The 12956-nt window shown below is 52.0% G+C and overlaps 2 protein-coding genes across 6 annotated transcripts in view; one reads left to right on the top strand and one right to left on the bottom strand.

Moving 5' to 3' along the window:
* MAP2K2 (mitogen-activated protein kinase kinase 2) overlaps positions 1-2707 on the bottom strand; it is a 32793-nt gene extending 30086 nt beyond the window's left edge. The window contains exon 1 of the mRNA XM_055250465.2: positions 2320-2707. Within this exon, the coding sequence (XP_055106440.1) occupies positions 2320-2411 (92 nt within the window). The 5' untranslated portion in view covers positions 2412-2707. The remainder of the gene's footprint in view (positions 1-2319) is intronic.
* Positions 2708-2773: 66 nt separating this feature from the next.
* CREB3L3 (cAMP responsive element binding protein 3 like 3) overlaps positions 2774-12956 on the top strand; it is a 49070-nt gene continuing 38887 nt past the window's right edge. For 3 of the 5 annotated variants that reach the window (XM_063620766.1, XM_063620767.1, XM_063620776.1), the window contains exon 1: positions 2790-2906. The gene's annotated coding sequence lies outside the window, so the exon portion shown is untranslated. Of the gene's footprint in view, positions 3053-12956 lie in introns of all 5 variants that reach the window. The other 2 variants (XM_063620771.1, XM_063620772.1) reach the window with 2 other exon arrangements.

Consider the following 12956-nt stretch of genomic DNA (forward strand, 5'->3'; position numbering starts at 1 on the left):
GGTCGCCCTCCACCTCCTCAAAGCTTCTGCACTGGGTAAGCCCCTCACGAGGGTTTTCCAGTCCACTCGCTTCAGAATCTGCACCTCCGCTTTCAGGGGCCAACAGGGTCCCCTGATCCCCACGCCTCCTCATTCCTCACACTCTGGCTTCCCTGTCTCCTTACCCCACTCCCAACTTCAGGGACTCCACACACCAGGCACTGCCACAAGCAGGAGATGCCCTCTCAGAGACGCCCATCTTGACCCCCCAGGACCCCATCCTGACCCCCTCAGAACCCCAACATGAGACCCCTAGGACCCCCTGCTCTGACCTCCCAGAACCCCCACAACATGACCCCCGCCAGGACACCCTAACCTGACCCCACAGAACCCCCAACATGACCCCTCAGGGCCCCCTAACCCGAGACCCCCCCAGAATCCCCCAACATGACCCCCCAGGACCCAACCTGGCCCCCCCAAAATGAACCCCCGGGACCCCCATCCTGATCCCACTAGATCCCCCCGGCAGAAACCCCTCCATTTCGAACCCCCTAGAACTCCCATCCTGACCCTGCTAAAGCTCCCCACGTCCTGACTCCCCTAGGACCCCCCTTGTCCTCAGATACCCCAGAACTCCCACCCTGACCCCCGCTAAAGTCCCCCCATCCTGACCTTTCTAGGGTCTCCCACCCCATCGTGACCCCCTAGGACACCCCCCTCCCACATCTTGGCCCCTCTGGGAGCCCCCTGTCCTCCCCTCTCTTCCCTTTTCCCTGGTTGTCTATGGGCCTCCTCACCCCATCCTCTCCCTAAGGGACCCCCCAGCCCCACCTTGGCCCCTGGGTGTACTCTTCATCCCATGCCAACCTCATTACTCAGGGACTTATTCCCCAAAAAGACCGCTCCCTGCCCCCCAAGACCTCTCAGTCTGTCCTCCCCACCCGGGTGCTGCACTCTCAACTCAGGGACCCTCCCACCCCATCTTACCCCATAGGGACCCCCCTCACCCCATCTCTCCCCCAAGGGACTGGCTTCACCATCATTTCAATATGCAGGACACCCCTCGCCTATCCTTCCCCCTACAGATACCCACCGACACATCCTCTCCTCCCAGGGACCCCCTCAACCCCATCTCACAATTCAGGGGCCCTGTACCCCATCTTCTCTCTGCAAGGACATCTCCTTGGTGTGATCTCAAGACTTAGGGACTCCAATCCCCATCTTTTCCCCAAAAGGATCTCCCCTCACTCCAATCTCATTACTCAGGGACCCCCCCATCTCCCCGATTTCACTATTCAGGGACCATTCACCCCATTTCACTACTCAGAGACCCACCACCATTCTGCTACTCAGAAACTCCATGCCCTGTCTTTTCCCACAGGGACCTCCCTTGGCCCTATCTCATTATTGAGGGACCCTCACCCTGTCTTTTCCTACCAGGGACCCTACCCCATCTCAGTCTCATCACTCAGGGACCCCTCACCCCATCCTTTCCCCTCTGGAGCCCCCTTGCCCAAATTCCCTCCTCAGGGGCTGCCTGACCTCCCCTTGCCCCATCCTCTCCTCTCAGGAACGCCCTGCACCCCAATTTCCCTACTCAGGGGCTCCCCTCACCCTCATCTCATGACTATGGCAACCTTTACTCTGTCCTTTCCTCTTACGAACCCTTCACCCTCATTTCACTAATCAAGGACCCCACACTCTGTTCTCTCCTCTTAGAGATATCCCTCACCCCGATCTCACTGCTCAGGGAGCCTCATCCTGTTCTCTCCTTAGGGACACCCCTCACTCCGATTTTCCTACTGAGGGACTCCCCTCACCCCAGCTTCACTTTTCAGAAGCCCCACATCCCATCTTCTGCACTGCAGGGACCTCCCCTCACTCAATCTCGCTGCTCAGGGACCCCTGCCCCCATCCTCTCCTCTTAGAGACATCCTTCACCCCAACTTCACTACTCAGAGACTCCCCTTATCCCAATTTCACTCTTCAGGAACCCCACACCCCATCTTTTCCACCACAAGGACTTCCCCTCGCCCAATCTCACTGCTCAAAGACCCTCGTCCCATCACTGGCCCAGATCCCCCTGCCCCGTGCACCCTTCGCCCCGTCCTCCGAGGGTCCCCGGAACCTCTCGCCCCATCCTCCTTCGGAGGCCCCCCGCACCCCTCGCCCTGTCCTCCCCTCAAGCCCCCTGCCCCGTGCACCCCTCACCCCATCCTTCCCCGTGGCCCCCCTGCCCCGTGCACTCCTCGCGAACCCCCTGCTCCCCTCGCCCCCTCCTTCCCCGAGGGCTCCCTGCCCCGTGCACCCCAAGCCTCCGACTGACCCCTGCCCACTCACTCGGAGGCGCCCTCGCTGGTAGGGGACGGGCCCTCGGCGATGGTAGGGTTGATGGTGAGCGCCGGCAGCACCGGCTTCCTCCGGGCCAGCATCGGGGCTCCGCGGGCCGGCGGCGGCGGCGCCTCTAGCCGGGGCCCATAGGGGGCGGGCCGGGAGCGATCGGCGCCTACGCGAGCCCGGGGCTGCGGCCGCGGCCCAGGCCGGCGTCGGGGCGGCCGAGGGCGGGCGGCGCTGCGGGCCTGGGCCGAGGGTAGCCGAGGGGCGCTGGGGCTGAGGCGAGCGAGCCGCCACCGCTGCGGAGGCCGGAGGGAGGCTGACGCCGCAGCCGGAGTCCAAGAGGCAGCGGGAGGGGAGGGGCGGCCACAAGATCGCGGACCGGCCTCTCGCGATAACGAGATCGGGAGCCGCGATGGACCCCACCCCCAGCCGCCGCGGCTGCGCAGCAGCCCGAGGCCGCCTTTCGGAGGGGAAAGAGGCGGAGAGCGACGCGAGGCGGTGCCCGGACCGTGCGCTCTCGCTTGCCGTAGCACGGCGCGTGTGCGCAAGCGCTTGGGCCGTGACGCGCGGGAGCAGGGAAGGAGACGGAGGTATGAAGGCGGGGATGTTGGTCATGCACAGGTGGGCAGGGAAGCCAGACTCCTGAGAGCCTGTGTGCCTCAGGCTAGGGCTGAGAGAACCCGTAAGACCCCAGAACAGTGGACGAGACCCACCCAGAGTCCATTTAATCTTTTTGGTAAGCGCGGACATCCGCCCCCAGCCCCCACCGCCTTAGAGAGTCAGTTACTCCTCCTCTTTCATCAGAGCAAGGCCACTCTAAAACACTTTTTAAATTTATTTTAATTGACAAAATTGCATATATTATTATGCGCATGTTAAAACATTTTTGTTATAAAATACACATAACATAAAACTTGCCATTTTAACCATTTTTAAATGCACAGCTCAGCGGCATTAAGCAACCACCACCACCACCATCTCCAGAAATTTCTCATCTTCCGAAACTGAAACACTGTCCCCTATGAAACCTCACTCCCTATCCCCGTCCCCAGCCCCTGGAACCCAGCATCCTACTTCCTGTGAATCTGCTGATTCTAGGGACCTCATATGAGTAGGATCATACAGGTTTTGTCCGTTTGTGTCTGGCATATTTCACTGAGGGCCACGTCCTCAAGGTGCATCCATGTTGTAGCCTGTGTTAGAATTTGCCCACTTGACTACTCTGGGCATACTTCCAATCGGGTAGCCCTGCTCCAAAAAGGAGCAGAAAAAAAAAAAGAAAAGCTTCCTTTTTTTTTTTGTTGAGACGGAGTCTCGCTTTGTCACCCAGGCTGGAGTGCAGTGGTGCGATCTCGGCTCACTGCAAACTCCGCCTCCCGGGTTCACACCATTCTCCTGCCTCAGCCTGCCGAGTAGCTGGGACTACAGGTGCCCATCACCACGCCCGGCTAATTTTTTGTATTTTTAGTAGAGACGGGGTTTCACCGTGTTAGCCAGGATGGTCTCGATCTCCTGACCTCGTGATCCACCCGCCTCAGCCTCCCAAAGTGCTGGGATTACAGGCGTGAGCCACCGCACCCGGCCAGAATTTTTGTCCTTTTTAAGGCTCAATAATATTCTATTGTGTGCATGGACTATATTTTGCTTATCCGTTTATCTGCCACTAGATACTTCGGTGAATCGTGCCGCTATGAACACAGACGTACAAATATCTGTTTGAGTCCTTGCCCTGAGTTCTTTTGGGTATATGTTCTGAAGAGGAATTGCCAGATTATATGGTAATTCTATGTTGAACTTTTTGAAGCAACACCTTACTATTTAATACAATAGCCGTACCACTTTATAAGAAAGGTCATAGGCTGAGTGCGGTGGCTCACGCCTGTAATCCCAGCACTTTGGGAGGCCGAGGTGGGTGGATCACCTGAGGTCAGGAGTTAAAGACGAGCCTGGCCAACATGGTGAAACCCCGTCTCTACTAAAAGAAAAAAATGCAAAAATTAGCTGGGCATGGTGGCGCGCGCCTGTAATCCCCAGCTACTCGGGAGGTTGAGGCAGGAGAATTGCTCGAACCAGGCAGGCAGAGGTTGCAGTGAGCCGAGATCACGCCGTTGCACTCCAGCTTGGGGGACAAGAGCGAGACTTTGTCTCAAAAAAATAAATAAAACAAATAAATAAATAAATACAAAAATTAGCCAGGCCTGGCAGCGTGTGCCTATAGTCTCAGCTACTCAGGAGGCTGAGGCAGGAGAATTGCTTGAACCTGGGGGGCAGAGGTTGCAGTGAGCCAAGATTGCACCACTGCCCTCCAGCCTGGGCAACAAAGTAAGACTCTGTCTCCAATAAAACAAAACAAAACAAAACAAAATTTAATTTTTGGCCAGGCGCCGTGGCTCATGCCTGTAATCCCAGGACCCTGGGAGGCTGAGGTGGGCTGATCACTTGAGGTCAGGAGTTCGAGACCAACCTGGCCAACATGGTGAAACCTTGTCTCTACTAAAAATACAAAAATTAGCCAGGTGTGGTGGCGGGCGCCTGTAATTCCAGCTACTAGGGAGGCTGAGGTGGGATAATTGAACCCTGGAGGCGGAGGTTGCAGTGAGCCGAGATTGTGCCATTGCATTCCAGCCTGGGCGACAGAGCCAGACTCATGCTCAAAAAACAAAACCAACCAACTGGCCAGGTGCGGTGGCTCACGCCTGTAATCCCATCACTTTGGGAAGCCGAGGCAGGCAGATCACGAGGTCAAGAGATTGAGACTATTGGCCGGGCGCGGTGGCTCACGCTTGTAATCCCAGCACTTTGGGAGGCCGAGGCGGGCGGATCACAAGGTCAGGAGATCGAGACCACAGTGAAACCCCATCTGTACTAAAAAAATACAAAAAAAAATTAGCCGGGCGTGGTGGTGGGCGCCTGTAGTCCCAGCTACTCGGAGAGGCTGAGGCAGGAGAATGGCGTGAACCTGGGAGGTGGAGCTTGCAGTGAGCCGAGATTGTGCCACTGCACTCCAGTCTGGGCGACAGAGCGAGACTCCGTCTCAAAAAAAAAAAAAAAAAAAAAGAGATTGAGACTATCCTGGCCAACGTGGTGAAATCCCGTCTCTACTAAAAATACAAAAATTAGCTGGGCGTGGTGATGCGTGCCTGTGGTCCCAGCTACTCGGGAGGCTGAGGCAGGAGAATCGCTTAAACCCAGGAGGTGGAGGTTGCAGTGAGCTAAGATCATGGCATTGCACTCCAGCCTGGGTGACAGACCCAGACTCCATCGCGAAACAAAACAAAACAAAACAACAAACAAAGCACTGCTCCTAGGGAAGCCTGCTCCTGGGTTTTTACAATCTGGGCCTTTCAGTTTTACTTCTCATCGCTCCCACCTGCTTGTCCAAAATTCAGATGGATGCGCATCTGGCCTCAAATAAGGACAGGCCACCTTCAGAGACAGGGGTATTTCCATGTTCCTTCTGTTCTGCCTAGCAATCTTTCTCCCATTTTATCCTATTTTAGGCTTTTTTTTTTTTTTTTTTTTTAAGACAAGTTCTCACTCTGTCACCCAGGCCCCATGCTGGAGTGCAGTAGCACGATCATAGCTCACTGCAGCCTCGACCTCCCTGGCTCAAGCGATTCTCCCACCTCAGCCTCCCTAGTAGCCCTGGCTACAAACATGCGCCACTACACTCGGCTAATTTTTGTATTTTTTGGGGTTTCTCCATGTCACTCAGGCTGGTCTCACACTCCTAGGCTCAAGTGATCCTCCTGCCTCGGCCTCAGCAGTGCTGGCACTAGAGCCGTGAGCCACTGCGCTCAGCTATTAATGCGCAATTCTCTGAAGTTCAATTTCTTGAACTATTACAACTCTATACATCCATGTAACACTTCCCCGTACTCCAGAAAGTTCGTTCACTGCCTTTTTAGTTCATTCTCTTCCTCTGCACCGAGCAGTAGTGAGCTGGTAAATGTTTAACAATGAGCCATTAAAATAAGGAGAGGCTGGGCGTGGTGGCTCACACCTGCAATCCCAGCACTTTGGGAGGCCAAAGCGGGAGATCACTTGAGGTCAGCAGTTCAAGTCCAGCCTGGCCAACATGGTGAAACCCCCATCTCTACTAAAAATACAAAAATTAGGCTGGTCACGGGTATAATCCCAGCACTTTGGGAAGCCGAGGTGGGCAGATCACCTGAGGTCAAGAGTTCGAGACCAGCCTGACCAACATGGTGAAACCACGTCTCTACTAAAAACACACAAAAATTAGCCGGTCGTGGTGGTGGGTGCCTGTAATCCCAGCTACTTGGGAGGCTAAGGCAGGAGAACTGCTTGAACCCTGGAGGTGGAGGTTGCAGTGAGCCAAGATTGTGCCACTGCACTCCAGCCTGGGCAACAGAGTAAGGCTCCATCTCAAAAAAAAAAATTTTTAGCTGGTCATGGTGGCAGGTGCCTGTAGTCTCAGCTACTTGGGAGGCTGAGGCATGAGAATCACTTGAACCTGAGTGGTGGAGGTTGCAGTGAGCCAAGATTGTGCCACCACACTCCAGCCTGGGTAACAGAGGGAGACTCTGTCTCAAAAAAAAAGGAAGAAGACCGGGCGTGGTGGGTCACGCCTGTAATCCCTGCACTTTGGGAGGCCGAGGCGGGTGGATCACCTGAGGTCGGGAGTTTGAGACCAGCCTGACCAAGGTAGACAAACCCTGTCTCTACCAAAAATATAAGGCCAGGCGCAGTGGCTCACACCTGTAATCCCAGCACTTTGGGAGGCTGAGGCAGGCGGATCACGAGATCAGGAGATCAAGACCATCCTGGCTAACACAGCAAAACCCTGTCTCTACTAAAGATACAAAAAAATTAGCCGGGCATGGTGGCAGGCGCCTGTAGTCCCAGCTACTCAGGAGGCTAAGGCAGGAGAATGGCGTGAACCCGGGAGGTGGAGCTTGCAGTGAGCCGAGATTTCGCCACTGCACTCCAGCCTGGGCAAGAGAGCGAGACTCCGTCTAAAAAAAATAAATAAATAAAAATAAAAATACAAAACTAGCCAGGTGTGGTGGCACATGCCTGTAATCCCGGCTACTAGGGAGGCTGAGGCAGGAGAATTGCTTGAAGCCGGGAGGTGGAGGTTGTGGTGGGCCGAGATGGCGCTACTGCACTCCAGCCTGGGCAACAAGAGTGAAACTCAGTCTCAAAAAAAAAAAAAAAAAAAATGTTGACAGTGGTATCAAAGATGCTTACGAGTGGCTGTAAGCCAGCTGTAGTCCACTACTACCCCAAAACCCCCCTAGATTCTGCCTTCTATCCCCATAGATTAGTTTTTGCCTGTTCGAGAGTTTCATGTAAATGGAATTGCACTCATGGTGTCAGCTCTTTCTGCTTTAGGACAATGTTTTGTTTTTGGTTTTGGTTTTGTTTTAGACAGGATTTTGCTTTATTGCACAGGCAGGAGTGTAGTGGTGTGATCTCAGCTCACTAAAGCCTCGACTTTCTGGGCTCAAGCCATTCTCCCACCTCAGCCTCCGGAGTAGCTGGGACTACAGGCTCGCACCACCATGCCCAACTAACTTTTGTATTTTTTGTAGAGATGGGGGGTCTCATCATGTTGCCCATGCTGGTCTCAAACTCCTAGGCTCAAATGACCCTAGTGCCTTGGCCTCCCAAAGTGCTGGGATTACAGGCGTCAGTCACTGTACCAGGTCCCGAGACAATATTTTTGAGATTCATTTATATTATTTCACGTAACAATAATTTGTTCGGTTTCCTTGCTAGATGATGTCCCATTGTATGTACTGTGGGCATTGCCCTTGACATAGAACAGTAAATGAATTCTCCTTCTGGCTGGGAGTGGTGGCTCACACCTCTAATCCCAGCACTTTGGGAGGCCGAGGCAGGTGGATCACGAGGTCAGGCGATCAAGACCATCCTGGCTAACATGGTGAAACCCTGTCTCTACTAAAAATACAAAAAAAATCAGCTGGGCGTGGTGGCGGGCGCCTGTAGTCCCAGCTACTTGGGAGGCTGAGGCAGGAGAATGGCGTGAACCCAGGAGGCGGAGCTTGCAGTGAGCCAAGATCGCCCCACTGCACTCCAGCCTGGGTGACTGAGCAAGACTCTGTCTCAAAAAATAAAAAATAAAAATAAATAAAAAATAAATAAATTCTCCTTCTTTTTTTGGAGACGGTTTCACTCTGTTACCCAGGCTGGAGTGCAGTGGTGTGATCACTGCTTACTGCAGCCTCTACTTCCCAGGATCAGGTGATTCTCCTGCCTCAGCCTCCTGAGTAGCTGGGACGACAGGTGCACACCACCAGGCCCAGCTAATTTTTTATTTTTTGCAGAAATGGGCGAGGGGAGTCTCACCCTCTTACCCAGGCTGGTCTCAAACCCATAGGCTCAAGCGATCCTCCTGCCTCAACCTCCCAAAGTGCTGGGATTACAAGTGTGAGCCACAAAGCCCAGCCTGTTATTAACTTTTTTTTTTTTTTTTTTGAGACGGAGTCTTGCTTTGTCACCTGGGCTGGAGTGCAGTGGCGCGATCTTGGCTCACTGCAACCTCCGCCTCCCGGGTTCAAGCGATTCTCCTGCCTCAGCCTCCTGAGTAGCTGGAATTACAGGTGCGTGCGCCACCACCCCTGGCTAATTTTTGTATTTTTTGTAGAGACAGGGTTTCACTATTTTGGTCAGGCTGGTCTCGAACCCCTGACCTTGTGATCTGCCTGCCTCGGCCTCCCAAAGTGCTGGGATTACAGGCGTGAGCCACTGTGCCGGGTCTGTTATGAATTTTTTGAAGCCAAAGAAGATATTGGATGTATCTCCTCTCCCACTTTACCTCTGCAGACATAATGGATGCTGGATACATATGTGCTACTTGAAGGAATGACCTGGGTGTTCTTGTTCTCAAGGAGACAGGTTGCCTTATTATAAGGCAAGCATTCGCAGTACTTATGATAAAACAGGAGCTTTAATTGCTGAGGTTACAGTGCAGCCTCACCCCCTCCACCCATTCTATATCTTTACTACCAAGCATAGTTTGCCCTGTGACCTCTCTCTGTGATATATTTTCTACTTATCATTGCTTCCAATAACACTTTTTCTGAGTACATCTGTCTCTTGGTCCCAGAGACGTGGGTGTCTCCTAAATTGCTCCTCCCAGGAAGTAAATTTCTAATAGCTTTCTTGATAGATTCAATCCAAGGTGACATTTATCTTGCAGAGGCACATGCTGGTGTTAATATCTCATGTGTACATTGTTTCCAACTAGCAATGTCCTGTGAACTTTATCTCTGTCACCTGTGCAATGGATTAACTGACAGAACAGCGAACTGACCCCTTTGGAAAGCAATTTAACCCTATCGTGAGCACACCGTGACTCAGCAGTTCGAATCGTGGGCATATGACTTAGAGAAACTCTTGCCTGTGTGCAAACAGGAGACTCATACAATAATGTTATCAATGGCAAAAATTTGGAAAGTACACAGAGTCCATTGATGGGAGAATGGAAAAATACGTCCTAGTGCAGTCCCACAGAGAAATACGATACAGCAGAAAATTCCTAAGTGACAACAGCATAAAAGAATCTTAGTTAGTCTCAGCTACTTGGAAGGCTGAGGCTTGAGGATTGTTTGAGCCCAGGGGTTCCAGGAAGACCTGGGCAACATAGTGAGACCCCCCTTCTTTAAAGAAAAGAAAAAGGTGGACTGGGCGCGATGGCTCACGCCTGTAATCCCAAGAATTTGGGAGGCTCAGATGGGCGGATCACGAGGTGGGGAGATTGAGACTATTCTGGCTAACACAGTGAAACCCTGTCTCTACTAAAAAAAAAAAAAAAAAAAAAAAAAAAAAAAAAAAAAAAAAAAATTAGCCGGGCGTGGTGGTGGGTGCCTGTAGTCCCAGCTACTCAGGAGGCTGAGGCAGGAGAATGGCATGAACCCGGGAGGCGGAGCTTGCAGTGAGCCGAGATCGCGCCACTGCACTCCAGCCTGGGCAACAGAGCGAGACTCCGTCTCAAAAAAAAAAAAAAAAAAAAGAAAGGAAAAGGCTGGATGTGGTGGCTCACACCTCTAATTCTAGCACTTTGGGAGGGCAAGGCAGGCAGATCACCTGAGGTCATGAGTTCGTGACCAGCCTGGTCAACATGGTAAAATCCTGTCTCTACTAAAAATACAAAAATTAGCCAGGTGTGGTGTGCACATTTGTAGTCCCAGCTACTCAGAAGGCTGAGGCAGAATTGCTTAAACTGGGGAGGCAGAGGGTGCAGTGAGCCAAGATAGCACCACTCCAGCCTGGGAGACACAGTGAGACTCAAATAAAAAAAAAAAAAGAAAAAGAAAGGTTATACAAGACTATAACACCATTTTTATTTTTTAATTAATTTTTTAAGAGACAGAGTCTTGCTGTGTTGGCCAGTATAAGCTTGAACTCCTGGCCTCAAGCCATCCTCCCACCTGGACCTTCTAGAGTGCTGGGATTACAGGCATGAGCCACCTCACTTGGCCTTATGGCAACCTTTTTTTTTTTTTCCTTTTTGAGATGGAGTCTTGCTCTTTTGCCCAGGCTGGAGTGCAGTGGTGCAATCTCAGCTCACTGCAACCTCCGCCTCCTGGGTTCAAGCAATTCTCCTGCATCAGCCTCCTGAGTAGCTGGGATTACAGGCATGTGCCACCACACCCAGCTAATGTTTTTGTATTTTTAGTAGAGATGGGGTTTCACCATGTTGGCCAGACTGGTCTTGAACTCCTGGCCTCAAGTGATCTGCCCGCCTCGGCCTCCAAAAGGGCTGGGATTACAGGTGTAATCAAGTGAGCCACCACGCCTGGCCTTATGACACCATTTTTATAAAATGAAAATGGCTCATGTTATTAGCCATTAGAGAAATGCAAATTAAAACCACACTGAGATGCTTCCATACACCTATTGGAAAAATAAAAATACTGACCGGGCATAGCAGCTCTTGCCTATAATCCCAACACTATGGGAGGCTGAGGCAGGAGGATGGCTTGAGGCCAGGCGTTCCAGACCAGCCTGGGCAACATAGTGAGATCCTTGCCTCTATGAAAAAAAAAAAAACTTAGCTGGGTACACACCTGTATTCCCAGCTACTTGGAAGGCTGAGGTGGGAGGATCACTTAGGCCCAGGAATTCAAAGCTGCAATGAGCTATGATAGTGCCACTGCACTCCAGCCTGGTTGACAGAGCAAGACCCTGTCTCAAAAGGCAAAAGAGGCTGGGCTTGGTGGCTCACGCCTGTAATCCCAGCACTTTGGGAGGCTGAGGTGGGTGGATCACCTGAGGTCAGGAGTTCGAGACCAGCCTGGCCAACATGGTGAAACCCCTCTCTTCCAAAAAATACAAAAATTAGCCGGGTATGGTGGCAAACACCTGTAATCAGAGCTACTCGGGAGGCTGAGACAGGAAAATCTCTTGAACCCAGTAGGCAGAGTTTGCAGTCAGCCGAGATTGTGCCACTGCATCCCAGCCTGGGCGACAAGAACAAAACTCCGTCTCAAAAACAAAAACAAAATACGGCTGGGCACAGTGGCTCACACCTGTAATCCCAACATTTTGGGAGCACAGGTGGGCAGATCGCTTGAGCTCAGAGTTGGAGACCAGCCTGGGCAACATGGCAAACCCCGTCTCAGCTGGGCGCGGTGGTTCACGCCTGTAATCCCAGCACTTTGGGAGGCCAAGGCGAGCGGATCACAGGGTCAGGAAGTCGAGACCATTCTGGCTAACACAGTGAAATCCCGTCCTACTAAAAATACAAAAAATTAGCTGGGCGTGGTGGTGGGTGCCTGTAGTCCCAGCTACTTGGGAGGCTGAGGCAGAAGAATGGCATGAACCCAGGAGGTGGAGGTTGCAGTGAGCCAAGATCACGCCACTGCACTCCAGCCTGGGTGACAGAGCGAGACTCTGTCTCAAAAAAACAACAACAATAACAACAAAAACCCGTCTCTAGAAAAAAAAAAATTATCTGGGTGTGGTGGTGCATGCCTGTTGTCTCAGCTACTCGGGAAGCTGAGGCAGGAGGATCACTTAAGCCTGTGAGGTCAAGGCTGCAGAGAGCTATAATGACACCACTGTACTCCAGCCTGAGCAGGAGAGCAAAACTCTATCTCAAAAAGAAAAAAAAAAAAAACAGCGACAAAAAGATTAAGATGGTAAGTGTTTTGATATACATGTATTTACCACAATTTAAAAAAGATTAGGGCTGGGCGCGGTGGCTCACCCCTGTAATTCTACCACTTTGGGAGGCCAAGGCGGGGGGATCACGAGATCAGGAGTTCAAGACCAGCCTGGGCAATATGGTGAAACCCTGTCTCTACTAAAAATACAAAAGCTAGCCAGGCGTGGTGGCTCATGCCTGTAGCCCCAGACACTCGAGAGGCTGAGGCAGGAGAATCGCTTGAACTCAGAAGGCGGAGGTTGCAGTCAGCCAAGATTGCACCACTGCACTCCAGCCTGGGCAATAGAGAGAGATTCCGTCTCAAAAAAAAAAAAAAAAAAAAAAAAAGAAAAGAAAAAAGGAAAGATTATACATAAATTATAGAAAAGGAAAAGTGCACCTTATAATCTTTAGGGATATGAACACATGATTAATTGAATTTCGTGAAGTCTGTGTGTTCCTGGAATGCCGGGAACTCATCCATCTTGGCGTCCCTGGCTGC

The sequence above is a fragment of the Symphalangus syndactylus genome, chromosome 17 (assembly GCF_028878055.3).
Source record: "Symphalangus syndactylus isolate Jambi chromosome 17, NHGRI_mSymSyn1-v2.1_pri, whole genome shotgun sequence".
NCBI classification, from domain to species: Eukaryota; Metazoa; Chordata; class Mammalia; order Primates; family Hylobatidae; genus Symphalangus; species Symphalangus syndactylus.